Source organism: Ahaetulla prasina, chromosome 14 (genome assembly GCF_028640845.1).
Source record: "Ahaetulla prasina isolate Xishuangbanna chromosome 14, ASM2864084v1, whole genome shotgun sequence".
Classification (NCBI taxonomy): Eukaryota; Metazoa; Chordata; class Lepidosauria; order Squamata; family Colubridae; genus Ahaetulla; species Ahaetulla prasina.
Window position 1 is genome coordinate 7,268,598 of NC_080552.1, and position 27,385 is coordinate 7,295,982.

Consider the following 27,385-nt stretch of genomic DNA (forward strand, 5'->3'; position numbering starts at 1 on the left):
CAAGGGAGATGTTACTGACAACTGGAGTTTAGAAGAACTGAAGTTACTCCAAGTCAGTCCTAGAAGAAGTTTTATAATCTTCCAAACAAGCTAGGGACCAGTGGTCAAATCCAATTTTTTTTTACCAGTTATGTGGGCGTGGCTTGGTGGGTGTGGTATGGCTTGGTGGGCGTGGCAGGGGAAGGATACTGCAAAATCTCCATTCCAACCCCACTCTAGGGCCAGCCAGAAGTGGTATTTGTCAGTTCTCCAAACTACTCAAAATTTCCACTACCGGTTCTCCCGAACCTGTCAGAACCTACTGGATTTCACCCCTGTTAGGGACTATGGAATTGTAGGGCTGAAAGGGACCTTGGAACAGAGGTGGGTTTCAGCAGGTTCTGACCAGTTCTGGAGAACCAGTATTTATTTATTTATTTATTTATTTATTTATTTATTTGATTTTTATACCGCCCTTCTCCCGAAGGACTCAGGGCGGTGTACAGGCAGAATAAAAACAAGCAATACAAAATACAATTAAAATGCAATTTAAAAAACTTATTAAATTAGCCTGAGAATTTAAAAAATTACCTTACACTAAAAACCCCATTTAAAATTAATAAAATTTACCATTTAAAATTCAATTCAAGCCAGCCCCACGCGAATAAAAAGGTGTGTCTTCAGTTCGCGGCGGAAAGTCCGAAGGTCAGGTATTTGGTGTAAGCCTGGGGGAAGCTCGTTCCAGAGTGTGGGAGCCCCCACAGAGAAGGCCCTTCCCCTGGGGGCCGCCAGCCGACATTGTTTGGCGGATGGCACCCTGAGAAGTCCCTCTCTGTGAGAGCGTATGGGTCGGTGGGAGGCATGTGGTAACAGCAGGCGGTCCCGTAAGTACCCGGGCCCTAAGCCATGGAGCGCTTTAAAGATCGTAACCAACATCTTAAAGTGCACCCGGAAGGCCACAGGTAGCCAGTGCAGTCTGCGCAGGAGCAGTGTTACATGGGAGCTACGCGGAGCTCCCTCTATCACCCGCGCAGCTGCATTCTGGACTAACTGAAGCCTCCGAGTGCACTTCAGGGGGAGCCCCATGTAGAGAGCATTGTAATAATCCAAGCGAGAGGTAACGAGCGCATGCGAATGATTTCCAGTAGTGGAAATTTTGAGTAGTTTGGAGAACCGGTAGTAACAATTCTGACTGGCCGCTCCCCCATCTATTCTCTGCCTCCCAAATCCCAGCTGATTGGGAGGAAATGAAGATTTTGCAGTAACCTTCCCCTGGAGTGGAGAGGGAATGTAGTTTTTACAGTATCTTTCCCCAGCACGCCCATCAAGCCACGTCCACCAAGCCACGCCCATCAAGTCATGCCATGCCCACCAAGCCACACCCACAGAACCGGTAGTAAAAAAATTTGAAAGCCACCACTGCCTTTGGAGGTTTTCTAGTCCAAATCCCTGCTCTATGCAGGAGACCTTTTTTTTTATTATTTACATTTATATCCCGCCCTTCTCCGAAGACTCAGGGCAGCTTACAGTGTGTAAGGCAATAGTCTCATTCTATTTTTATATTTACAAAGTCAACTTATTGCCCCCCCAACAATCTGGGTCCTCATTTTACCTACCTTATAAAGGATGGAAGGCTGAGTCAACCTTGGACCTGGTGGGACTAGAACCTGCAGTAATTGCAGGCAGCTGTGTTTTAATAACAGGCTTCTTACAGCCTGAGCCACACCGCGGCCCTTATACCATCGCAGTCAAATTGTTCTCCGGTTTCCTCTTGGAAACCTCTAGCAATGGAGCACCCAGAGCTCTGGGAGGCAAGCTATTCCATTTCTCTCACTGTCAGAAAATTCTTCTTACCTCTATGTGGGATCTATCTTCAACAAGCTTCCACCCATCACTTCTTGTATACTTTAAAATAACTTAGGAACATCATGGATAGCCACCTTTCTTGTACCTGCTTCTTCTGGGAAGCCATCAGCAGGAGCAGGAGTTTTTAAAGGTGTCTTTCAGTTTATTCTTATTAAAATTTTCTTCCCTAGTTCTGAACTTAGGCTATTTCTTCTTCTACCCAACAATTTCTTCCAAACAAGCTACAGACCATAGAATCACAGGGCTGGTAGGGAACCTTGGAGGTCTTCTAGTCCAAATCCGTGCCTTGCTCTTTGTCAGTCTCAAATCTTTGTCATCATTTTTCCCAAACCAACTGACTCCTTTGAGAAGGTTTATTTGATGCTGGCATTCTCAACCAACTAAGACAGATATACAAACTAACTTCAAAACGGTACACTTCTGTATAGTTTTAAATGAAGGAGGCATAAGTGATTAATGGTTCAGGGAAATAAAGGTGTGGGGGAGAGTGGCATGGATAATTTATTGCACAGTCAATAAGAGATGAATGAATTTCTGGTGCACAATGATGAGAAATGGACCACGCCACCAGCCACTTTTTAAAAATTTCAGCCTGCATGCCCAGGAATGTCTTCAGTCTTTTGATATCCTGTTTCCCCAAAAATAAGACACCCCCTGATAATAAGCCCAATTGGGCTTTTGAGCGCATGCGCTAAAATAACCCCGTCCCAAAATATTTAAACGCAGAGCTGGAAATCAGGTAAGATGGCAAGAAGAGCCCCATTTTGCTCCATGTGCCCCAAAATAAAAAGACCTCCCCAAAAATAAGGCCAAGCGCTTATTTTGGGGTTCAAAAAAATAAAAGACAGGGTCTTATTTTCGGGGAAACACGGTATCTATCTTAATATGTGTGTGTGTGTATGATGATAGCCCCAAATTTAGTAAAGGTATACAGATTGACACCAATGCAGTTCATAGGGTTGGTTAGCTTGGGAACCAGTCAACTGGATCCAATCCAGTGGTGAAATCCTCCAAGGTTTGCCACTGGTTCTCTGTGCACGCATGTGCAGTGCACGCCAAATGTGTGTTGCATGCGCATACACAGTGCGCGTCAAACACACGCTTCATGCAGAAAAAGGAGGCTTAAGAAGGTAAGTAGAACAGCGAGGAGGGCTGCACGATTTAGATTTGCTAGAAAGTAGGATTTCCTGTTTTCTAGCGAATATAAATCACGCAGCACAGCTGATCATCAGAAATACCGGTTTGGACGAACCAGTAGCTTTTCACCCCTGATCCAGTCTGAATCAATTTTGAAGGGGGGAAAAAAAACCCACCCCAATTTGATTCAATTTTCCAAAATCCCTTCCAAATGAGAAGCCTAATGTGATCCAATTATTTGATCCCAGCTGCTGTTCTGGTGAAAGGCAATCTTGTCCAACCGCCTCCAAATGGGATCTCTATTCCAAAGGTTTGCACACAAACACACACATGAAAGGAAAGCCCCTTGTAGCCTTCCTTCCTTTCTGCCTTTGGAGAACATGCTGAGATCACTTATTACATTATTACGCAGTGCGTCCACTTAGAAGAAGGTAAGAATGAAGGAATTAGAAGAGCAGAACTTTCCAGTGAAACATCCAGATATGTTTCTAGGGCCGGTGAAAATATCTTGTCCAAGGGCAGCACCAGGGAAATATGGGTTTTGTACAACTGGCACACCTTTCTATGGGAAAAGTAGTGCTCACCGTAGCTGTGGATTTTGACCTAAATCAGCTGTGATCAGTGTGGCCGGTGATCAGAGATTATTGGAAGTAGTCTATGGCTCAACCTTCATAAACAGCACCAAGTTACTTATTTTCTAGAAGATGAGAATGAAGACTGAGATTTCCACTGAGTTATGGTCCTTCATACTAGGAATCTTCCTCCTCCTCCTCCTCCTCCTCCTCCCAAACCCCTCTCCCTTCTACTGGTAGCACTGATGATGTTACTTAGTTTGGTAATGAAATGTCTGCAAGAAAACATTCAAACTCAAAGAGTACCAAGGACCTCACAGTCGTCCTCCTCCTCCTCCTCCTCCTCCTCAACCCTGAAGTTGTCCTAGGTGTGGACATTTTCTGCTCTGTAGCCTTTCCTATGAGGGTTTAGTATTCACAGTGCTTTAGGGCTGACACAGCCTGGAGCTGAGGGGCAGGGAGGGGGGTGGTATAGAGATACCTGGGTTGCCATAGCAAAAATAAAATTCTTTTCCCTGGGAATCAAGGACATTTCTGCAGGTGTTTGGCAGGTGGAGACTGAGGTCACCTAGCAACTGGACTGATTAGATCATGTGACTGGTGACTTTGTGTGTGTGGAGGGGGGGAAGAGACAAACTTTTATTTTAATTGGGTGCAAAACTGACGGGAACTTAGAGCCAGTTTTCCACCAAGTTTGTGCCAAAATGATAGGTCCCAATAAACTGTTCTTTGAGGAATATGCCTGCCTCGGAGTTCTTATTGCCGGGGATGTATTACTTGGAACCTTGACATTCCTCCTTTCAAAACTGAGCAGACCTGAGTTTCATTCAGACAATGTTTCAGCCAAGCTCTTTCCTTTTCATTCCGACTTGCTGGCAGCGATACTGGATCATTACTTAATTCTGCTAAATGCAAAACCATCCCACGAGGCAGAAGGCAAAAGGCACATGTAGTCGACAGAAACAGCGGGTGACGCGGTCAAATACGTTTCCTATGTAATGTTAAGAAAACCCTTTTGTAAAATTTCCCATTCACCAGGAGAACAAGAATATTGAATACAAGAACCACACCGGAAATGTTCTCCTTGATATTTAGTATTTAGGTATGCATTAAAAAATTATTCCAGGGGTGAAATGCTACTGGTTAGCACCAGTTCAGGTGAACCAGTAGTGATAAAAACTACCAGTTGGGGAGAACCAGTAGTAAAAAAAAAGCTATTGGTTCCGACAAACAGGTAGTTTGTCCAAACTGGTATTTCCAACGATCAGCTGTGCCGCACGGTTTATATTCACTAGAAAGCAGGAAATCCTGTTTTTTAGAGAAGCTAAATCATGCGGCACAGCTGTCCCCCCCCCCTCACTATTCTACTTACTTTCCCAAGTCTCCTTTTTCTGTGTGAAGCACGCATTTGGCACACATTGCACAAGCACACGTGCATACCGCACATTTTGTGTGCACTGTGCATGCGAGCATGCACCACACGTTTGGCACAACATTGCGCATGCGCGGGCAGCATACCGGTGGCAATCCACTGAGGATTTCACCACTGAGTTATTCCCAATATCTATGCGATCAGACAGTCTAGAATTGTCTGCAAAGAAATTGATCCCTGGTAGCAAAATATTGTGTAAGCTTTGAAATAAATGCCTGTTTTTTTTGTTTTTGTTTTCAGGGGAAGTCATGCAATCTCTATTTTGGCTTTTCGTAACTACTTCTGGTTTGAAACCAGCAAGTACAAGAGCATCTTATTCTTCCTAGCTATGTGTTCCTAAGATACAACGATATATCAGGGATAAAATATACATCAAAGGGGAGAGTATTACACCTGTGCTTCTCCTTCTTGCAAGCACTGTGTTGGTGCCCACAATTAAAGTTTCTTTTTTTCTGATCCTAAAAGTAATTTTGTAGAGAGTTAATTCTGTTCAGGGCTTAACCTGAGCCTCCCTGCCAGGAAATGGCTGAGCTGTACAGAATTCAGGTGCCCAGTGCCAAAATAGTAAAGTAAAAATAATACAGGTTTTTTTTTTAATGAGGAAGTGCACCATCAAAACTGAGAAGAGAAAGACTAGCTCTTTAAAGCACAAAAGCACATTAGTTGATAGGTACTAACAGTGTAGAAATATAAACATCTTAGTGGGCTGCAACAAGGTGAACTGTGAAACTTTTACCTAGTACAAACCATGAATATGAAGCACCTTGTACTCCATTCATGGAGTGATTTAGCTTTAATCCAACCTGGATTAAATAGCTATTGAAAGAAAGGGCTGTTCTTTTGTAAGAGAAGCTATATAATCAAAATGTGACTCTCGGTGTCTTCAAGGACAACTTTAAATTATTCCTTGGCAAAATGCTCAAGTGATTTGTGATTTGTCTTCTTTCTTAGTTTGCCATTGACTTTTTTTCGGGGGGAGGTTTTTTTTTTTTTAACTTTCTTATCTTATCTACAGATTGGGATTCCCTGAAAGTTTCCTGGCCAAGTAGCCAGTATAACATTGGGATCTACCTGTCTGCCCATCTCTCTCTCTCTCTCTCTCTCTCTCTCTCTCTCTCTCTCTCTCTCTCTCTCAAATCATATCTATCTATCTATCTATCTATCTATCTATCTATCTATCTATCTATCTATCTATCTATCTATCTATCTATCTATCTATCTATCTATCTATCTATCTATCTATCTATCTATCTATCTCTATCAAATCTATTTCATCTCTCTCTCTCTCTCTCTCTCTCTCTCTCTCTCTCTCATCTTTAGTTTTTCATTCTTCCAATCCTAAATTAGATTCATCTTAATTTATTTAGGGTGTTTTAATTATGCATATGTACTTTTATGTCCTGTTTTTCATTTCTCTCTCTCTCACACACACACACACACTCTATGTATCTCCAAACCCATTGACATATTCTGTGTTTCTGATCTGCCCAACAGCTGCAGAAAACATTTTATTTCAGGGAATTTTATCTAACAAGATGCATTTTGTACTTTTGTTTTCATTCAATCATACATTTTTAATGCCTGATAAGTAATACCAAAACCCAAAACAAACACGATATATATTACAGAACAAATAGTTCATTGATGTGGACACACTGAAATATTATGCAATTCATGCCTTGAATTGCAAAGTAAACCAGGTTTTCCCTTGTTCCTGGCTAGAGATGATGCTCCAGAGTCCTAGGGCTCCTTGATCAGGCCATGACGTCCAAATTCTGCCATGGTTCGTCTAATCCAGGGGTCTGCAACCTTAAATATTCAAAGAGCCATTTGGACCCGTTTCCCACAGAAAAGAAAACACCTGGAGCCACAAAACCTGGGTGGGCATGGCCAAGTCAATGTCACTTACTTCCACCAGTCACATGACCCCCCCCCAGCCACACCTACCGAACCAGTCATTAGGGCAGAGAACCAGTTGTTCAAAAACACCGGGAACCACAAAATCCTTTTGATATCTCTCTCTCCCCGCCCTCCCTCTACCCCCTCTCTCTGTATCTCTCTCTGTGTATCTCTCTCTATCTCTCTCTCTGTATCTCTCTCTCTCTCTCTTTCCCCCCCTCTCTGTATCTCTCTATATCTCTCTCTCTCTGTATCTCTCTCTCTCTCCCTCTCCCTCTCTCTCTCTTTCTCTCTCTCTGTATCTCTCTATATATATCTCTCTCTGTATCTCTCTCTCTCTCTCCCTCTCTTTCTCTCTCTTTCTCTCTCTCTCTGTATCTCTCTATGTCTCTCTCTCCCCCACACTCTCTGTATCTCTCTGTCTCTGCCCTGGCTGCTTCTCCATCTCCCGCCCTCACCCTTACCTTCTCAGGCCAGGCGAGGAGTAATTGGGAGAGGAGGGCGAGGGGCAGGGCCAGCCAGTGGTGGGATCACCTGACAGGGAGCCACATAAGAGGGCCCAAAGAGCCACATAAGGCTCCAGAGCCACAGGATGCTGACCCTGGTCTAATCCAAAGTTTTTCAACCTCAGCAATGTGAAGGCGGGTCGATTTCAACTCCCAGAATTTATCAGCCAGCATGAGAGACTTCTAGGAGTTGAAGTCCACACATCTTAAAGTTGCTGAGACTGAAAAACACTGGTCTAATCTTTTAAAGTAATTTTATGGGGAAACCCTAAATTTAAAGCCTTGAGTACATCAAGACTTGATAATAATACTGTACAATAAGCAGGATATGGTATTAATGCTACAATTCAAAAATGGGTGGGAGAAAAGCATACTACTTTCACAAGCTGATATTAATTATATCTATTTCATATATCCAAGCAATATTAAAGGTAAAGGTTCCCCTCGCACATATGTGCTAGTCGTTCCTGATTCTAGGGGGCGGTGCTCATCTCCGTTTCTAAGCTGAAGAGCCAGCGCTGTCCGAAGACGTCTCTGTGGTCATGTGGCCAGCATCACTCAATGCCATTATTCTATGACTCATTCACTTCAAAATTCCACATTTCACACTGAATCTCCTGTTTCCTTATGTAAAACCTCTGCATCCCCTCAGACATTGCCCCATCGGATATAAAAAAAAATATTAGAAGCTTGTCACAAATTGATGATTCTCAATTGTATTCCAAAACCGGTAGCAGAAATTTTGAGTAGTTCAGAGAAGTGGCAAATACCACCTCTAGTTGGCCCCAGAATGGGGTGGGAATGGAGATTTTGCAATATCCTTTCCCCAGGAGTGGGGAGGAAATGGGAAGTTTGCAGTATCCTTCCCCTGGAGTGGGGAGGGAATGGAGATTTTGCAGTATCCTTCCCCTGCCATGCCCACCAAGCCACACCCATCAAGCCACACCATGCCCACCAAGCCATGTCCACACAAGTAAAAAAATTTGGATTTCACCACTGGCTATAGGGCATTGCATCTCAAAAGACAGTTTTCACCCCCTTGTGCCGTCACTCCTAAAATTTATCTTTAGGCATTATGCCTAAAGATATTTACCCACATAGTAGGGCTGTATTGCTATTATCCTTCTCATCTTCTCATCTTTCTCAACTCCCATCTTTCCTACTACCTTCTCCTATGTTATATTATGATTTATCAATTGTTGTTGTTTGTATCTTATGATTTATGATTGTATCTTATGATTTATGATCTCTGGCTTATCACTTGGTTGTTCGTATGCACACTGAGAGCTTATGCACCAGAGACAGATTCTTTGTGTGTCCAATCACACTTGGCCAATAAAGAATATTCTATTCTGTCTATTTTTCTATGCACCCAATTCTGGAAGATTTATAACAATATTTTGTATTTGTAATGCAATTTTATTACAAACTATACTTGTAATAAAAAAATAATTACAAAACAATAAGTGATGGCTGGTGAAATAATTACTTTTAAATACAGTAAACTCACAGCAAAGGACATGAAAGGAAGGGGAAATTGGGAAGAAAATATTGTTTTGCCCCATTTTACCATTTGGAAGAAATCAACATCCTCAAGGAATGCAGAAATTATTTCAGGCAGATAAAAAAATTGTATCTTTCCTTGAATGGGGAAATATGGAAGAAAGCTAATAGACAGAATCTACTACTTAGCAACTAAAATATAATTTGAAGAAACCATATGGGCCTAAAGTGCTATATTGCATAGTATTCTTTACTTAGGTTATTTAAAGTCATTTTAGAATTTCCTTTAGACAGAGGGGGGAAAAGAGGAAATTTTAATGGATTTGCAACTAACCATTAAAAAAAAAATCTTGATTCTGTTGAGAATAAACACATTCAGATACAACCGCCCCCCTCCCAACTAATACTCAAAACGAGCTAAATCCATTTAAAGTACCTACGATTATGCAAATGACTTATATTAATGTGATTCTAATTATACATAAAGAGAGAATTTGAATGTTTAGCATGCCAGGGATAATTTATAATTCAGAAATAGAGGAAGCAACTCTTGCATTGTTAATTACTTGATTCGGCTGGCTCTGACAATATTTCATTGTGTTGGTCAGCCAGATTCTCAGAAGTGAAGTAAACTCATTAAATGGGAAAATGTAAATACAGTCAATGCCATTCCAGGTTTTAATCAAAAAAATAATAATAAAAGAAATAGAATAACAGAGTTGGAAGGGACCTTGGATGTCTTCTAGTCCAACCCTCTGCCCAGGCAGGAAAACCTACACCACTTCAGACAAATGGTTGTCAAATCTCTTCTTAAAAACTTCCAGTGTTGGAGCATTTACAACTTCTGGAGGCAAGTTGTTCCACTGATTAATTGTTCTGACTGTCAGGAAATTTCTCCTTAGTTCTAAGTTGCTTCTCTCCTTGATTACTTTCCACCCATTGCTTCTTTTCCTGCCCTCAGGTGCTTTGGAGAATAGCTTGACTCCCTCTTCTTTGGGGCAACCCCTGAGATATTGGAACACTGCTATCATGTCTCCCCTAGTCCTTCTTTTCATTAAACTAGACACACCCAGTTCCTGCAACCATTCTTCATATGTTTTAGCCTCCAGTCCCCTAATCTTCTCTGTTGCTCTTCTCTGTACTCTTTCTAGAGTCTCAACATCTTTTTTACATCGTGACGACCAAAACTGAAAGCAGGTTTTGTGTGGGTACATCAAACTTTAGTAAGCCATGCTGGGGGTTTAAATGCAACAGCATGTCCTTCACCCAGTCTCTAAAATATGTTCGGATGGAAAGATGTGGACAATGTAATAGTTTGGCCAGAGTGAAAATAGCACTATGCCAGAAGATGAATCCATCTGGAGATCCTGAGCAATCAAAATTCCCTGACAAAGGGATAGGGAAAACTGATTAATTCCTGAACTGCCCAGGTCTGGTGCTAACAACCTCATCAATATTTGAAATCAAATGTAAGATGTTCGCCTTTAGAAAACAGCACACTAATACATCTCAGGAGTTCTTAAGATGCTGATAAAAGATACACAATATTTTGCTCAGAATGACCGAGTGTTTGTCAAAGAAAGATTGAGGAAGTCCTGCTTAGACAGATAAGATCTAAGTCACCTTGAGGGACAACAAAGAAATGTCCATGTATACTCGAGACTTCAGCATGAGATTTGCACAGTCTTGGTCAATAGCAGGAGCACGTTATAAGCACATTATACAAGGGTGAACCAGAGGTTTGCACATATCTTTGCAAGGGTCCCCTATTACAGATAATCATGACGAAAACATTAAGGACTCCATTGAGACATAGCGTGGAAAGATCATTGTTTCTCCTGGATTGATGTACACTTGGACAATTGACTGAACAGGGCTAGAGACTGCCTAAGTATCCCGAGCAGGCTGCTTCAAAGAATGCTGGAATATATAAATAAGTAAGATTGGGATCTGAAAATGCATTCTCAGGTAGGACTCTGGGGATCTTGTACAACACAAGTAAACAACACAACACAGAAAACTGAAAAAGTAGGGCTAGAAGATCAAGAGAGCGATGTTGGGAGTGCCAAGGCACCTGTGAATTTGTGCTAACGGAATTCTTCCTATGCTATTGAGTTACACACAATGCCTTGGCACAGGCATGGGGATCAGCTGCCTTCTTCTTTCTAAGCAAAGGCAGGAAGAACAACAAGCTTTCTGTACAAGATCTTTTTTTAAAAAAAATATATGAGTGAAATACTCAAGGATAGGCCACTGAAAGGCTCAGAAAATCCTATCGTTATGGGCAACTGATATCTGCTTTTGCTCACTCAAAACATCACATGTTTGATGACTTCCGGGGCAACTGTTATTCTTTATTTTTTTTATTTTTTTTTATTAAAAAAGTTTTAAAAAACAAACAAACATTTTCCCCCCTTTCTCCCCACTCCCCTCAAAACCCCTTCCCCATCCCTTCCCCATCCCCCCGGCTTCCCGTTCCTGCTGCAATTTTTCCTTTTGGGAATTATAATGGATTGTACGGTGACTGAGACTAAATTGATCTTGAATTTAATAACAGCAGCAAGACTGCTGATTGGACAATATTGGAAGAAAAAAGAATAGAAGAATGGATATTGAAAGTTATCAACTTGGCTGAGATGGTAAAAATCTCAGCCTTTTTGAAAGACAATACGCAGGAAAGATATTTAATTGAATGGAAAAAATGGATTGATTATTTACAAAATAGATATCAGATTAAAAGATATCAGATTGCCTTTGAATAATAAGGATGTATTATCTTAGAATGTTATGGGGGAGGTTAGGAAATGAAAAGACTTGGATGAGGTTAATTGGGTTAAAAGGGAAAATTTTAGTTTATGTTTGGCTTATGTGTAATAATACCTTGTTATTACTGTTATGCTTATCTACCTGTAGATTTATTTTTTGCACATCCTTATTCCAAATTCACCTTGAATGGTAGCTTGCGGAGAAAGGGGAGGAAAAATCTGAGAATGGTCACGGACCTTTCTAAATACCCTGGAACGGATCTTCCTAGGATCGAGTGGATAACTTTGGATCGAATTAGTTTGATTGTGGAAGCCATTGCATTTTACCAAGCAGATATCCATCTTTTCCCCAAAGCCAGACACCGCAACACTGCCTGTCTGTTTTCCAATGCATTCTGTTCTGCAATCCAAGGGATGCTTCATTCACAATATGTACACGAAGGCTCGACCATCCAGCCAAAAGCATCTAAAAAAGGCTAAATCATCGCAACTGGACCAAAGCGTAGATGCTTCATTCATGAGTGGGATAGTCTTCCCCCACTCCCCACTTTTCACTTCACTCCACCAAAAAGTAGTTTGCACAGACGGTTTGGCAATAGATTGGAGCTCCACAAAGGTATTTGTTTATAGCCATTTCTCACTATCTCCCCAGAGCCTTCAAATTTGGGAGGCGCTGAGGGATTTTTTAAAGGATAAATCTGGAATGGTGCCTTGGTTTCTGAGAAGTGGGGTTAGGATAGTGGGTGCCACTACCTGCCAAAGGTTTGCGTTTTATGAATTGCGCATTGCCCTGTGCCTTGCAGAAGTGGAGGCAAAATCCTTCTCTTTCTCACAAGAAACTACTAGTAGCATCATCTCCCTCCCCATTTGCACACCTGCTATCCCCTGCGTATTCCTATCTACCATGAAATTCCAGCTGAACACGTGTTTGTCCTTCCTCACCTAAGAACACTAAGAACACTAGATTTGACATTTCTTACCCAGATTGCTCGCTGGACCTAGAAGAAATGAAGATGACTTCCATCACTTGATCAACCAGCAAGTTGATCAAACAACCCTTCGCGGGAGAGCAACACCACCAGGTGTACGCAAAGAGAGAACACACAGTTGTGAGTTATACTCCATGTTCTAAGTATACACTCCGCAGTTGTATAGTTTTGTTAATATAGCCCCCTGTCAGCTTTGGACGCCATGTTAGGCCGGAAGCTTCCATGCTGCCACTTTCTCATGTGTGGGAAAGTAGGGGGGGGGGATTTAGTAGAGGGGTTGTCTTTAGACACAATAACATTCTTCCTGTCCTCAAGGTCAGGCCGATCCTGCATCTGGAGAAGGAGTGGTCGGAGTGCTGTCTCGAGATGGGACGGATGGCGATTGGAGCATGTGATCGACTGAGGAGTGAGGGGATGGTTTTTTTGATTTACTGAGGGAAAACCTGGACGTTTCAGATTCAGGTTTTCCCAGATGTGCCAGTTTACCTATCCTAGTAAATAGAACTTTGAAAGATGTTTGCTTCAGAGTTTTTACTTGGAGTTGGAGGTGGGGGTTTTCTGGAATGCTAATACCCTGTGCTACTATTGGCTGCATCGAAACTTCACGTTGTTTCGTATCATCTCCATAAAGTTATGCTTTCCCCATGCTCCTATTAGCAAACCTGTTTTAGTGCTTTCTTGCACACGGCTTCTAATTTAACCAAGCTGAAGGACATTCCTTGATGTACACCCAGCCACCAGGTCATCCTCCTTACTGTCTCCAGAGCCCCTCAAGACGGGAAAACCTGGAGGACATTTGCTAAGACCCTGATTCCCCGCATTAAAACATTCCTCGTTTATTGGTCTGCTGCTTAAGTCTCTTAAGTAACGTCAGTAAGACCTCTTGGGGGCAGTTTGCTCTCAATGACCCAGCAATCTCCTCAGCGTTGCAAGCTCACGGAGAAAGTACTTTTTTTTTAAGTGACTACATGCTCAACGAGACTCCTTTGTGGAAATGAAATGTGAATTCTTGAGCTGTGCTTCCTTGCCATCCATTTTCCTCAAGAGGAAACGAAAAAGAAAAGAAAAAGAAAAGAAAAGAAAAGAAAAGAAACCCCAAGCCTATCTCCATCTGCACATCAGGCACAAACAGCAGAACCAGAGAGACACGGCTAAGAATCCGGACGTCCGGGAAAAACAAAACGAAACAAATAGGTTAGCTTGCTTACCTGTCAGAACCCAGCATGCCTCAGCCAGCTCATGCAAAATTTGTCTTAGTCATCAAACACGTTTGTGTGTGTATGTTTGCGTGCGTGTCTGTCTTCACCGCCAGAACATGATTAAGCACATTGGGAAGGCAACACGGCATGCAAGAGCTTGAACATTCATTGTTCCACATAAATCTATATATCTATATTTCTCTTAAGAAAGTGATCCAGGAACAGCATTTTGAGAATCTAGGCGCCCAACCTAAGAACTGTTTCACTCTGCCTTGAAATGGAATAACATTCCGTAATGCTTCTTGAAAATGTTGTCCATCTACGGCAGATCTCTAAATCTGATTCTTGTTCTAATCTCCTTGCCTGGTCTCGTGATGGAAATGCAAAAAAACCCAAAACAATAACAAAACCCTCTCTTAGCTAACAGTCTAAGTGTCTTTCTTTCTCTCCTTCTTGAGCGCTGAATGTGGATTTCATTGTAACTGGAGAAAAAACTATTATTCTTGCCTAATGGGATTTTCCATTCGGTTTGGTATTTAAAAGAACCGCATTTGATTTCTGCTGAATTTATTTGGAGGCTGTAAGGTATAGAATTGAAAATGTATCGTGCATCAGATTCTTAGGTGTTTTTTTTTAATGTCTAAATCTCAAAAATTCAGCAATCTTGCCTCCAAGACGGATTTTTTTCCCCCAGTGTCATTTGCAAAGACGAATAACCAAGCTCTCACCAGATTTCACAATCCCGTGAGATTTCAGCTGCTTTAATTTTAGAAACATTTTAACTAGTATTTAATTTGGGAGTTTTGCAAATGCCCCCTTGGGTATTCACTGATGATGCCTGTTCTTGTTGATTTCCAGCTAATGGGCAGAAGTGAGAAACTCCAGGGTTTGCAAAGAGAGACACTGAATAATAGATTTAATTCCCCTGAGGAAATCAATAACTGTGTTTACAGAAGTTCTTCCTAGCGGATTAACAACTCCGCAATTGCATTTTTTTTGCAATAAGCTGAAGCTAGATGGTTTTATCGTTAACCTTGGTTTAGGTTTCTGCTATGGTTTCATGTCGTATTCAAAAACAGCTGGATTTTTTTACATTAATGATTAAGTGCATTGTAGCACTCAGAAAAAAAGTTAATTCAGGACCCAGCTTAAGCACGCTCTGTTTACAGGGCAATCTGAGGTATGTTTACTCAGAGGTGTGAGAGGTGAGGTTTACTCCTCAGTAACTAAGACACTGAAAAATTACTTTTGAATAGAGGCCAAACAGGCTTATACTGTTAGACAATTAATGCTTTAATGCAGACTTACTTCGATGTACATCCTGCTACTGATACCAAGACTTGATTCAGTGGCTTAAGGGTTTAAATATGTTGTGGAAATAAGACTACAGAAGAGAGGAGGGATAGCAGCCTCCGCTTATCGCTTTCCTTATCCTCTGTTTGTTTCATCTAATTTTCATGCTTGCTTGTAAATATTTTTCAAAAGCCACAGGAAATTGCACATGCATTTTCATGTACCTTCTCCTGCTCGTGCATACCCATTTCCCTAATGTACTGCTTTGGGGAACATGTCCTTTTGTAAATACTTCTCTCTCTTTTTCTCTCCAGAAAGTAGAGTTTTCATGCTGACATGTTGTCCCTGATAGATGAATAGGTGAGTTCCAGTTTCCTCAACTGGTACCCTCCAGGAATGTGGGATGCTGTTTATCATAACGATGGACACGGATGCGGAACAAATAGAGGCTACCTCACTGGAGAAAGAACCATCCGGCTTTAGTCACAGCTATTCATCGATTTCAAGTCTAGAAGCTCTTGCTCTGCATGGAGCAAGGAAAGGCCATGGTGACATAAAAGCCAAGGTGGGTCCAAAGAGCATTGTGTTTCCCAAGTCAAGGATCTATTCAGTAGAAAAAAGGAAATCTTACCTATCACTGTAGGCAGTGGCAGTAGCGGTAGTAGGTTGGGCATACCGATAGGCTGCGTACCCTCCCTGCAAGACAAAGATTTCATAATCAGAGAAGAAAATCCAGACGGCAAGCCAAGTGCAATCCCCTCCAACATTCCCCCACAACAGAGTGCAGAGAAGAGCAACAAAGATGATTAGGGGACTGGAGGCTAAAACATACGAAGAACGGTTGCAGGAACTCGGTATGTCTAGTTTAATGAAAAGAAGGACCAGGGGAGACATGATAGCAGTGTTCCAATATCTCAGGGGCTGCCACAAAGAAGAGGGAGTCAAGCTATTCTCCAAAGCACCTGAAGGCAGGACAAGAAGCAATGGGTGGAAACTAATCAAGGAGAGATGCAACTTAGAACTAAGGAGAAATTTCCTGTCAGTTAGAACAATTAATAAGTGGAACAACTTGCCTGCAGAAGTTGTAAATGCTCCAACACTGGAAATTTTTAAGATGTTGGATAACCATTTGTCTGAAATGGTGTAGGGTTTCCTGCCTGGGCAGGGGGTTGGACTAGAAGACCTCCAAGGTCCCTTCCAACTCTGTTATTATAAACCCTACAAAATAAGCCATTTTAGTTTTTGTTTTTTTTAAAATAGTTTTTATTGAGTATTTTACATTTTTAAAACCAAAAACATAACGGAAAAAGGTAAAAACCGAAAAAAGAAAAGAAAAAGAAAGAAAGAAAAGGAAAGAAGACATACACATACATCAAACATTTACAAAATACAAAACAAATATATGTAATAACAATATATTTGTAATATTACATAATATTATGTAATATATTACAACATTTTAGGTTTTTCATATTCTGCTGTAGAGATGCCTATGGAGGTTGTCAATCATTCAGGTCATGGTTTTACCCAAAGATGCTATTCAAAAGACAACTGGTGTTTTTTTAAAAAATAATAATAATAATAATAATAATAATAATGTTTTGCTTCTCATCCAAGAAACTTCTTCAGTTCTGACTTCAGAAGTGAACGGATGGGAAGCAAAACATTTCCAAGAAGAAGAAAAAAACTAAGAGAATCCAACTGCCTTTTTGAAAAATACTTTTTGGACCAGTGGTGGGATTCAATTTTTTTTTTTTACTACCAGTTCTGTGGGTGTCGCTGGGTGGCCATGTGATTGGGTGGGCGTGGCCAACTCGATGTCACTCACATCGAGAGGTGCCTCACCTGGCCGCTCCTCACCCCTCAATGTTCTGTCTCCTTCCCCACTTCGGAGTAACGAGCTGGCCTTCAGCCAGTGGATTCACGGCTCTTATCAGTCCTGGCAGAGAAATCGCAGCTGCATGCCAAAGTTCAAACAAATGACTCGCAGAGTAAGACTTTCAGCTCTCTTTGAAATGGTTCAGCTAATCTTTTGCTCCCCGTGGAGTGCGAGCAGTCCCAAAGCTCCTTATATATCCTGTGGGGTGGGGCTCCTGCCCCACCCTTCCCTTTGATGACGCTGCCTCTCTAATCGTCTGAAGCACGGGTTAATCCAAGCTTGATTATTATTATTATTATCAGCTGGGTCTGAAGGCGCAGCCTGAGGAAGGGAAGAATCAGGGGATGACGGCCTCATTACGTCCTCCGACTGGTCTGGTTCTGGCTCCTGGAGCCGGGCCCAAAGGCATCGGTGCTCCCGAGGTAAGCTTTACCGGCCCTCCCCCCTCACTCTCAGAGTCACTTTCAGGCATTGGGCCAGGTTCGGGGGCTGGAGTCACAACACTCCCCCTCCCAACCACTCCTTGCCTTGTCTTGCATGTCATGGAAGCTTTTTCAAAGTCATCTTCCCCTTGGTAATAGCCAATAAGATGAGGTTTTGCTATCAGAAGACCTGATGTACATTTCCAAATATTGTTGATCACCGTTCTCTTGGTAAGACTGAGTGGAGAGATTTATAAAAAAAAATAACAGAGTTGGAAGGGACCTTGGAGGTTTTCTAGTCCAACCTCTGCTGAAGCATCAGACCCTATACTATTATGGACAAATTTCTTCTTAAAAACCTCCCATGATTGGGAGGTTCCTCTGGAGAGATTCCCCCCCAATTTAAAAACGACAGGTTTGGAAACCTGCTGATACAAACTGTTGAATGGCTAAGAGGCCTCCATGAGGGGCTTGAAAGGAAAGGCAATTTGTGGAAGAAACTTATGGGTAACTTCCTCAGGAGGGAATTCCAAAGCATTTAGGGAAGTAGATTTCATCAAGGTATGGGAGGACTACAAACATCTTTAAAAGGCTTAAGTGTACTGATAAGGGTTTACGCCAAATACCTGACCTTCGGACCTTCCGCCGCGAACTGAAGACACATCTTTTCATTCGCGTGGGGCTGGCTTAAATTTTATCGATTTTAAATTTTAACGATTTTAAATTTTTTAATATTAATTTTAATGGGGTTTTAGTTTTATATATTTTAAAGTTTTTTAGGCCAATTATAAAATAAGTTTTTTAATTAGTATTTTAAATTTGTATATTGTATTGTTTGTTTTTTACTCTTGGCTGTACACCGCCCTGAGTCCTTCGGGAGAAGGGCAGTATAAAAATTGAATAAATAAAATAATAATAAGAAGAAAGCAAAGGAAAGAGACATAAGGCCAAGTAAACCAGAAAGGGCTTTGACAAGAGTATGTCTCTACGTCATGGTTAACGGTTTGGCATGCTGCAAAGACCAAGCCAATTGTAGTTAACGCAACAAGCCATCGTTAAAGCAAAGCATGCTTCATAATGCGTTGGAAATTCAGTCATCTGTGCAGTTGTCTAGCTACAACGGCAATGCGAGTTCATACTAAGTTCATTTTAACCATGGGCTCTCATTCACAAGCCAAATCTGTCTTGAGGATAAGCAAATGTTGACTTGGTCAATACTACGTCTGGCTTCTCCTTCCTTTTTTCTAGCTGCTCCTGTTTGCGGTTGATTTGCCTACATTTTAATAGGTTGGTTTTGGTGTTTGGATGGGAGACAGAAACAAGTCAGTAGGAAGCTGCTTTCAAACCGGGGACCCAACATCACTTTTGACCAAAATTGCAATCGGTAAGTCAGAATGTGATCATGGTTTCAAATAATTGACTGCCCCGAAGCAAGCAAAGTTCTGTTCCCTTCTTTGTTGACCCCAGGGATTCATCCCAGCTAGTCGAAAAAGTCATCAGATGGTCTTCTTCCTCCAGTGGAGACTAGAACATGGGTCCTTCAAGACTCAGATCTTCCAGGTGAGTTCTGACTTGCCCATTGGCCTTCTAAAAATCAAAGCTGTTATACAATACCTATCTTCTGCTCTTCATTCTACATGTCAGGTTCTACATTTAGGCAAGAAAAACAAAATGCACAGGTACAGTATAGGTGGTACTTTGCTCAATAGTAGTAACTCCGAGAGGGATCTTGGAGTCCTAGTGGACAACCATTTAAATATGAACCAGCCGTGTGCAGCAGCTGCCAAAAAAGCCAACACAGTTCTAGGCTGCATAAACAGAGGGATAGATTCAAGATCACGTGAAATGTTAATACCAATTTATAATGCCTTGGTAAGGCCACACTTGGAATATTGCATCCTATTTTGGTCGCCACGATGTAAAAAAAATTTGGAGATTGGGTGTAGGACATGCTGTTGGATTTAAACCCCTAGCATGGCTTGTGGTGCTGTGCAGCACTGAAGCTTGATGTAACCACACAAAACCTGCTTTCAGTTTTGATTGCCACGATGTAAAAAAGATGTTGAGACTGTAGAAAGAGTGCAGAGAAGAGCAACAAAGATGATTAGGGGACTGGAGACTAAAACATACAATGAACGGTTGCAGAAACTGGATATGCCTAGTTTAATGAAAAGAAGGACTAGGGGAGACATGATAGCAGTCTTCCAATATCTCAGGGGCTGCCACAAAGAAGAGGGAGTCAAGCTATTCTCCAAAGCACCTGAGGGCAGGACAAGAAGCAATGGGTGGAAACTAATCGAGAGAACTAAGAAGAATTAGAACTTAGAACTAAGGAAAATTTCCTGACAGAACAATTACTCAGTGGAACAACTTGCCTCCAGAAGTTGTGAATGCTCCAACACTGGAAGTTTTGAAGAAGATGTTGGATAACCAATTGTCTGAAATGGTATAAGGTTTCCTGCCTAAACAGGGGGTTGGACTAGAAGACTTCCAAGATCCCTTACAACTCTATTATTCTATTCTATTCTATTCTATTTGATTCGATTCGATTCGATTCGATTCCATTCCATTCCATTCCTGTGAAACTCAGCTTTATTATTCCTCTCTCTCAATGCACACTCATAAAGCAGAAATAAAAACTTTAAGGTTAAGTGATGCATGGGGATGCATGGGGAATTAAATGCATGAATTTAAGTAGGCACCATCACAACACAAATTTTGGTCTAAGCCGGGAAAGCAGACCAGTTTTCATTCCTGTTCTTGGCCCTGCATTTTTTATTCTGCTTTTTTATTCTGCACTTGTGATGCCAGTGGGGGGAAAAACAAATAAAACACAACTTTGGGGGATGCCATCCTGGTATGGTGGGGATAGATAAGATTTTATGACAGTCATAGACCAAGAAAAAAAGAGACCGCTATAACAAAACAGAGCAGAACCATTAGCATAACCATGAGCTTCCATTACAGCTCGTGGCGGGAGGGGGAGAGTTTACACACAGTACAACAAAGCTTGGCAACATTTAAGGACAACAGAATTGTCTTTGTTATCTGATAGGTAATGTGAGCGAAATAAACCAGAATGCCCTGTGCATTTAGAGAAAGGAGAGGGGAGATCGCTTGCAAATCTATGTCCCCCATGGAACTGGCAGCAAAACGCAACAAAGGCAGCACCTGCATCACAGAAGCAAAATTGCTACAGGGGGGAACATTAAAACAAGCCAAGGATGATGAAGCTCTTCTGAATTTTGAAACGGTGTTCTTGTCCAGCTAACCAGCCAATTTGTATTTGGAAGCTGGTTGGTAATGTGAACACATCGTGGGCTGAAGCTGCCTTATCTAGTTGGCCCCTGTAGAACCTCTCGTTTTCAAAACCGAGTGGGCCAAAGAGCATAGAAGTGAAATTTCCCAGTAATATATTTTTTTTCCCAGGTGGACTCAAACCCTGGTATGGTAGAGCGTTGGTGGCTTTGTAGATTGAACACTTGTGCCTCTGAATGTAAGTAACCAAGGGGTCCTTTTGGTTCCGTCGTGCAAGAGCAACGCATCTTCATTTTGAGGTTTAAGGCATCTGTTCCCAGTTTTGTGTTGTTGGCCGTCTTTGACACGTCCATTGCTAAAATAATAACTCCTATGAGAGCTCTTTTTTTTTTTTATTAGCAAACCAGACAAGTTTAACACATGTGGGCTTCAACTCCCAGAAGTGTCCTGGCTAAGGTGGGACTAGAATTTACTGTCTCCTGGTGATGAGCCGTGTAGTGCATTGGTTAGAGTGCAGTACTGCAGGCTACTTCTGCTGACTGCAGTCTCCCTGCAATTTTGCAGTTCAGATTTCACCAGGTTCAAGGTTGACTCAGCCTTCCATCCTTCCAAGGTGGGTAAAAGGAGGACCCAGATTGTTGGGGGCAAGAGGCTGACTCTGTAAACCGCTTAGGGAGAGATGTAAAAGCACTATGAAGTGGTATATAAGTCCAAGTGCTAAGTGGGAGGGAGGAAAGGAAGGAAGGAAAGAAGAAAGGAAGGGCCATGGTGGTGCAGTGGTTAGAGTGCTGTACTGCAGTGTTGTGGCTCCAGCCCCCCCCCCTCGGGCCTGGCCCCCTGCCAGAGAGTGACTCAGAGAGTGAGGGGGAAGGACCGTCAGGGCTCCCCTCCGCAGGGCCGGCCTCTCTGGCTCAGCTCCAGGAGCCAGAGGCAGGCCAGGTGGAGGACGTAACGAGGCCTCTGTCTCCTGTATCTCCTCCCGCCCAGGCAATGCTTCCAGACCCAGCTGTGGACAATCAGTCCTGGTTAGATCCCAGGTTTCATAGACAAGAGAGGCGGGAACAACAGAAGAAGGGGTGGGGCAGGCCTAGAAAGTGCTGAGTCACGAAGCCACACCCCACAGGGTATAAAAGCAGGAGGGGCTGCTCTACTACTTCGTGACGGACAAATCAAACTGACTGGAGAAAACTTGAGCTAATTGAGCATTTGGCTTGGATTGCTGTTTGTTCCTGACTTCCTGGTTGACACGCCGGCATCAAGGAAGATAAAAGAAAACCTTGGCAGACGCTCACTAGTTTGCTGCCAGAGTTGATAGCTGCCGTGGACTAAATTCCCGGCTAATTGAGTCATTTCATGTGCCTCCCGGACTGAGGTGGGGGGACAGAACATGCAGGCTACTTCTGCTGACTGCAGTCTCCCTGCAATTTGGCAGTTCAGATCTCACCAGGTTCAAGGTTGACTCAGCCTTCTATCCTTCCAAGGTGGATAAAAGTAGGACCCAGATTGTTGGGGGCAATAGGCTGACTCTGTAAACCTCTTAGAGAGGGCTGTAAATCACTGTGAAGTGCTATATAAGTCTAAGTGCTATTGCTATTTTCCTTCCTTCCTTCCTTCCTTCCTTCCTTCCTTCCTTCCTTCCTTCCTTCCTTCCTTCCTTCCTTCCTTCCTTCCTTCCTTCCTTCCCTCCTTCCTACCTCCCTCCCTCCCTCCCTCTTTCCCTCCCGGTGGTTAGAATGCAGTATTGTAGGCTAACTCTGCCCACTGACAGCAATTCAATCCTGACCAGCTCAAGATTGACTCAACCTTCCACCCTTCCGAGGTGGGTAAAATGAAGACATAGATTGTTGGGGGCCATAGGCTGACTCTGTAAACCTCTTAGAGACGGCTGTAAATCACTATGAAGCGGTATATAAATCTAAGTGCTATTGCTATTGGCTGGGGAATTCTGGGAGTTGAAGCGCACACATCTTAAACTTGCCACATTGGAGAAACACTGCCTTACGATATTCTTCTGAAATGTCTCCTCCTATGTTATGGTTGGCCTTTTACCATTTGAGGAAATTCGCGGAGGTGGACCGTTTATATCAGTTGTTGATTTTTGATTTGCACGTTATTTATGTGGCAGTTAGTGGCATTTATTCTGTGAATTAGATTTTCAGTTGTGGAAGTGAGTTCGTGACATTCATGTTATGGAACAATTTGACTCTAATTAGTTGTTATATTTTTCTTTTACACCCAGTACTGTTTCGCTACATATCTGGTAACATGCTCAGCTTCTGGCATGATATAAATACATAAATAAGGCTGCTACTAATTAGGATTCTGCAAGTCAAATTAAGTTTTGATCCTCGAACGGAAACCTACACCACTCAGCAGAACCACCTTAGCACTTGATCATACTCATGATGAAGTTGTATGGACTATCAGTCTAATAAATGAAAAAAAAAAAAAAGCTAATGTGAAAATAGCCACGTGCTTCAAGATTTGCAGACTAATGCGATATTTGTGTCATGCGCACTGGAAAATCTGGCAAAATGATACAGAATTTTACTGCCAACAGTATTGTTGGAACAGTCTGGAGAAAAAATAAAGCTACAATTTGGTTAGGACTTAATTCTGGATTTAAACCTGCTAGAGTTAAAACTACGGCTTGCAAAAGTTCTAGAAATCTCCTACACGCTGGGGATTAATGGATCATGAAACCAGTCCTCAGTGAGATGAAAACCTTCTTCCTCACTTATGCTATTTCAGAATGTATATGGAGATATCTGTACTTGAAAACTCTGATTCAAATATGTCCATGTAGAAAACAAATGTCATTGGAAGAAGAATAGGGAAGAAGATTGCTCTACGCCCAATGACGATTTACTCTGGACTAGAGGACAATCCCAAAGGTGCGGTTCTCCATCATCCAGTCAGAGTGGAAGAAGCTTCTTGGATGAGAACCGAAACATCTTCAAAGAAAAAACAGAAAGTCCAGTTGCTTCTTGAAAAAAGCACCTTTGGGAAAACCATGATCTGGATGATTGAGAATCTCCATAGACACCAAAGGATGGTATCCTACCAGAAGTTCTTATTTACTAGGTGTTAGAGATGTAACCATGAAAGATATATAGGAAAAAGAAAGTCTGGAAGGACATTCAAAACTATCAGCTAACAATATTGGAAGAAAGAAGACTTACCTACAATTGGAGAATGGATTAGTAAAGTATCAAATTTAGCAGAAATGGCAAAAAATTCTGCCTATTTGAAAGACTGTACACAAGAAAAATATATTTTGGAATGGAGAAAGTGGATTGATTATATTCAAAATAGGTATCAGATTAAAAAATATCAATTAGTTTTTGAGTGAAGTTAGGAATTGACATGTATTAGAGTTTAAGAAAGAAGGGAATTGATAGTGTGATGGTTTGATGGTGTGAAATGGAATATGTTTTATGTTATATTTTAGATTATGTTTGTTAGTTACAATACCCTGTATTCTGTTCTGGGAAGTCTTGGGGGGGAGGGCGGAAGTGGGGGGGAAGGGGAAGATTATAAGTTGATTGATTGCCATTGTACAGAAATAAGGGTAGAATTAAACAAGTTGGAATGGTGTAAAGTCGGGGCTGCTCGGTAACCACTCCCGAAGGGAAAGGGTAAGGAAAGAGGAGTAAAGAAGGAAGAAAGTAGGTAGGCAGGTAGGTAGGTAGGAAAGAAGGGAGGGAGAAGAAAGGATAGGAGGAGAAGGAGGAGGAGAAGATAGAAGGTTAGAAAGGATGGTAGTGAGAAGTGGAAAAGAGGCGGGGAAGTAGGAAAGCGAGGAGAAGGATGGTGGGGAAAGTCGAAGAAGGATGAGAAGGGTAGAAAGGATTAAGGGAGGGAATGGCAGTCGAATAGCCTGGATTGAGCATAATTTGAGTATAGGATCGATTGTTGGATAAGTGATTGTATTGTACACTGGTCAAATTGTGGGAATTATTATGGGGAAAAAAAATTTGCCCTAAAAAAAACCAAAAACTATCAGCTAAAAGTACCGATGTCCATTGGGTTTGCTTTGAGGGAAAAAAAGAAAGGTCAAGATGGCACAACCGACAATGCACATAAAAAGCAAGTAGAACTTTGAGGATGCCATTATAACCTGCCATCTTGACATTATTATTATTTTTTTTACTATAACTTGTGGACATTCCTAGCTGAAAACCCCAATTTTTAGAGAAAGGCCGGAGATGGGATGAGGTGGAGAGGAATGTAGGCACAATGTGTCTCTGTTCCCGTGCGTTGCAGTAATAATAAATCGTACGAGGGTGACGGGGTAACTCAGCCATGTGCAGAGAAGAGCCTGCCATGGAATAAAATGTGGAAGATGCTTCAAAGAGAAACAAAACCATTTTTTTTAAAAAAAAGAAATAGGTAGCACGTTGGTAGATATTGTCAAAAAGGAGATGCTTAAAGAAGGGATACAAATGAAGTGGACATTTAGCTACAAAATAGTTGCAGGCAGTGGTGAAATCCATTTTTTTTTACTACTGGTTCTGTGGGCGTGGCTTGGTGGGCATGGTGTGGCTTGGTGGGCATGGCAGGGGAAGGATACTGCAAAATCTCCATTCTTTCCCCACTTCTGGGGAAGGATACTGCAAAATCCCCATTGCTTCCCCACTCCTGGGGGAAGGATATTGCAAAATCTCCATTTCCACCCCATCCTGGGGAAGGATATTGCAAAATCCCCATTCCCACCCCACTCCTGGGGGAAGGATACTGCAAAATCTCCATTCCCACCCCACTCCTGGGGGAAGGATATTGCAAAATCTCCATTCCCACCCCACTCTGGGGCCAGCCAGAGGTGGTGTTTGCTGGTTCTCCAAACTACTCAAAATCTCCACTACCGGTTCTCCAGAACCTCTCAGAATCTGCTGGATTACACCCCTGGTTACAGGTCATGCAGGTTATGTGATACAGGTAAAATAATAGGTACAGTTTCATCTATACTATCCCCCGTAGACATCCCTGCCTTCAAACCAGTGGTGGGTTCTAACCAGTTTTACTACCGGTTCGCATCGCACATGCGTTTTGCGCGCAATCGTCGTGCGCATGCTCGCTTCACTCACACGCGTGCCAAACTTGCGTTTCGCGCAAACGCATTAAGTAAAAGAACAGCTGAGGCATGGCAATCCACTCTGCTGCGCCTTACAGCTGAGCTAAAAACAAAGGAATAAAGGTAGGTATAGGGCGGGGGCCGGCGGGAGGGCCCAGCTGACATTAGGAGCAAACTGGTTCGTTCTCATATCAAGATTTCCACTACTGGCTCTTCCGGACTGGAGAGAACCGGTAGCAACCCACCACTGCTTCAAACCTACAAATTTTGGTTGCTATGAACTGGCACTAGATCAGGGATGTCAAACTCTATTTCATTGAGGGCCACATCAAGGCTGTGGTTGACCTCAGGGGGTGGGGCTGGGGGCTGGGTGGGAGTGCTTGACTGTGTGAGAGTGGCCAATTGGGTGGGCGTGGTCAGCTTGACACCACTCCCCAAACTGCTGGCACGTTTCCTGTTTGCATTGGGTAGACTGAGTCGAAGCGACGTAGGCTAGCTCCTTACATTTTCCAGGAAAGCCCAGCAGTCCAGATCCGACCACATCATGGGCTGGATCCAGCCTGCGGGCCTTGTGTTTGACCCCCCCCTGCACTAGATGATCCCTGTCCTGCTGTTCTGTTGGAGGAGGGGAGAGGAGGGCTTGCTGTAATTTTTCGCAAGCTTTTGCTGTAATTGCTTGGGAATTAAGGAGGGGGATTGTCTTCAGAGACGAAGCAGACTCTCTCCCAGCCAGTTCCAGCCTGGTTCCAAGGCCTCCATGCCCTGAGAGTGACCTGTTATCTGCCTAGCACCTCCGTGTTCTCAAAACAACCTTGCAGCATCACACTGGTTGTGCGGGATGGGGGTTGGGTTTGGGAAAATGAAAGAATTGCTGGGTGCTTTGCCTGGGACTTTTCAGAGTCTATCTGATTCTTTACTGCGACCACTTTCTTTTAGTAAAAGTTATTTTGATTCAACTTAATGGATTCAAGAGCTTTGCTTTCCTGGGAGACTAGCTGGGGCAGGTCCTTATTCACAGTGCTAGGATTCAGCCAGTTCACACCTATTCGGGAGAACCAGTTGCTAACTTTCTAAGCAGTTCAGACAACTGGTTGTTGGAAGAAATCTTATTTTGTTTTGTTTTTTTCACTTTACAGGGCTAATCCTGTAAGGAAGGCAGGAAGGAAACATTCTGGCCAGGGGTGAAATCCAGCAGGTTCTGGAGAACCGGTAGTGGAAATTTTGAGTAGTTCGGAGAACCGGCAAACACCACCTCTGGCTGGCCCAGAGTGGGGTGGGAATGGAGATTTTGCAGTTTCCTTCCCCTGCCACGCCCGCCAAGCCACATGCACAGAACCGGTAGTAAAAAAAAAATTGGATTTCACCACTGATTCTGGTATTGTTTCTAGCCTAATCTTTATTGCCCTGCTTACAGAAACTGTCTCTCTGGTTAACCCTCTTACACTGTAACAGCTAAGGTGATGCGCCCATCGATGTGAGTGACACTGAGTTGGCCACGCCCACATGGTCACATGACCACCAAGCCACGCCTACTCCAGCTGGTCATTAGGGCAGAGAAGTGGTTGTTAAATTATTTGAATCCCACCACTGCTTATTCACCTTATTCACCAAT

The 27,385-nt window shown here is 42.6% G+C and overlaps 1 protein-coding gene across 3 annotated transcripts in view; it reads right to left on the minus strand.

Moving 5' to 3' along the window:
* RBFOX1 (RNA binding fox-1 homolog 1) overlaps positions 1–27,385 on the minus strand; it is a 634,773-nt gene that overhangs the window by 45,215 nt on the left and 562,173 nt on the right. For all 3 annotated transcript variants that reach the window (XM_058157660.1, XM_058157659.1, XM_058157658.1), the window contains one exon: positions 15,772–15,836. In XM_058157660.1, the coding sequence (XP_058013643.1) occupies positions 15,772–15,836 (65 nt within the window). The remainder of the gene's footprint in view (positions 1–15,771; positions 15,837–27,385) is intronic.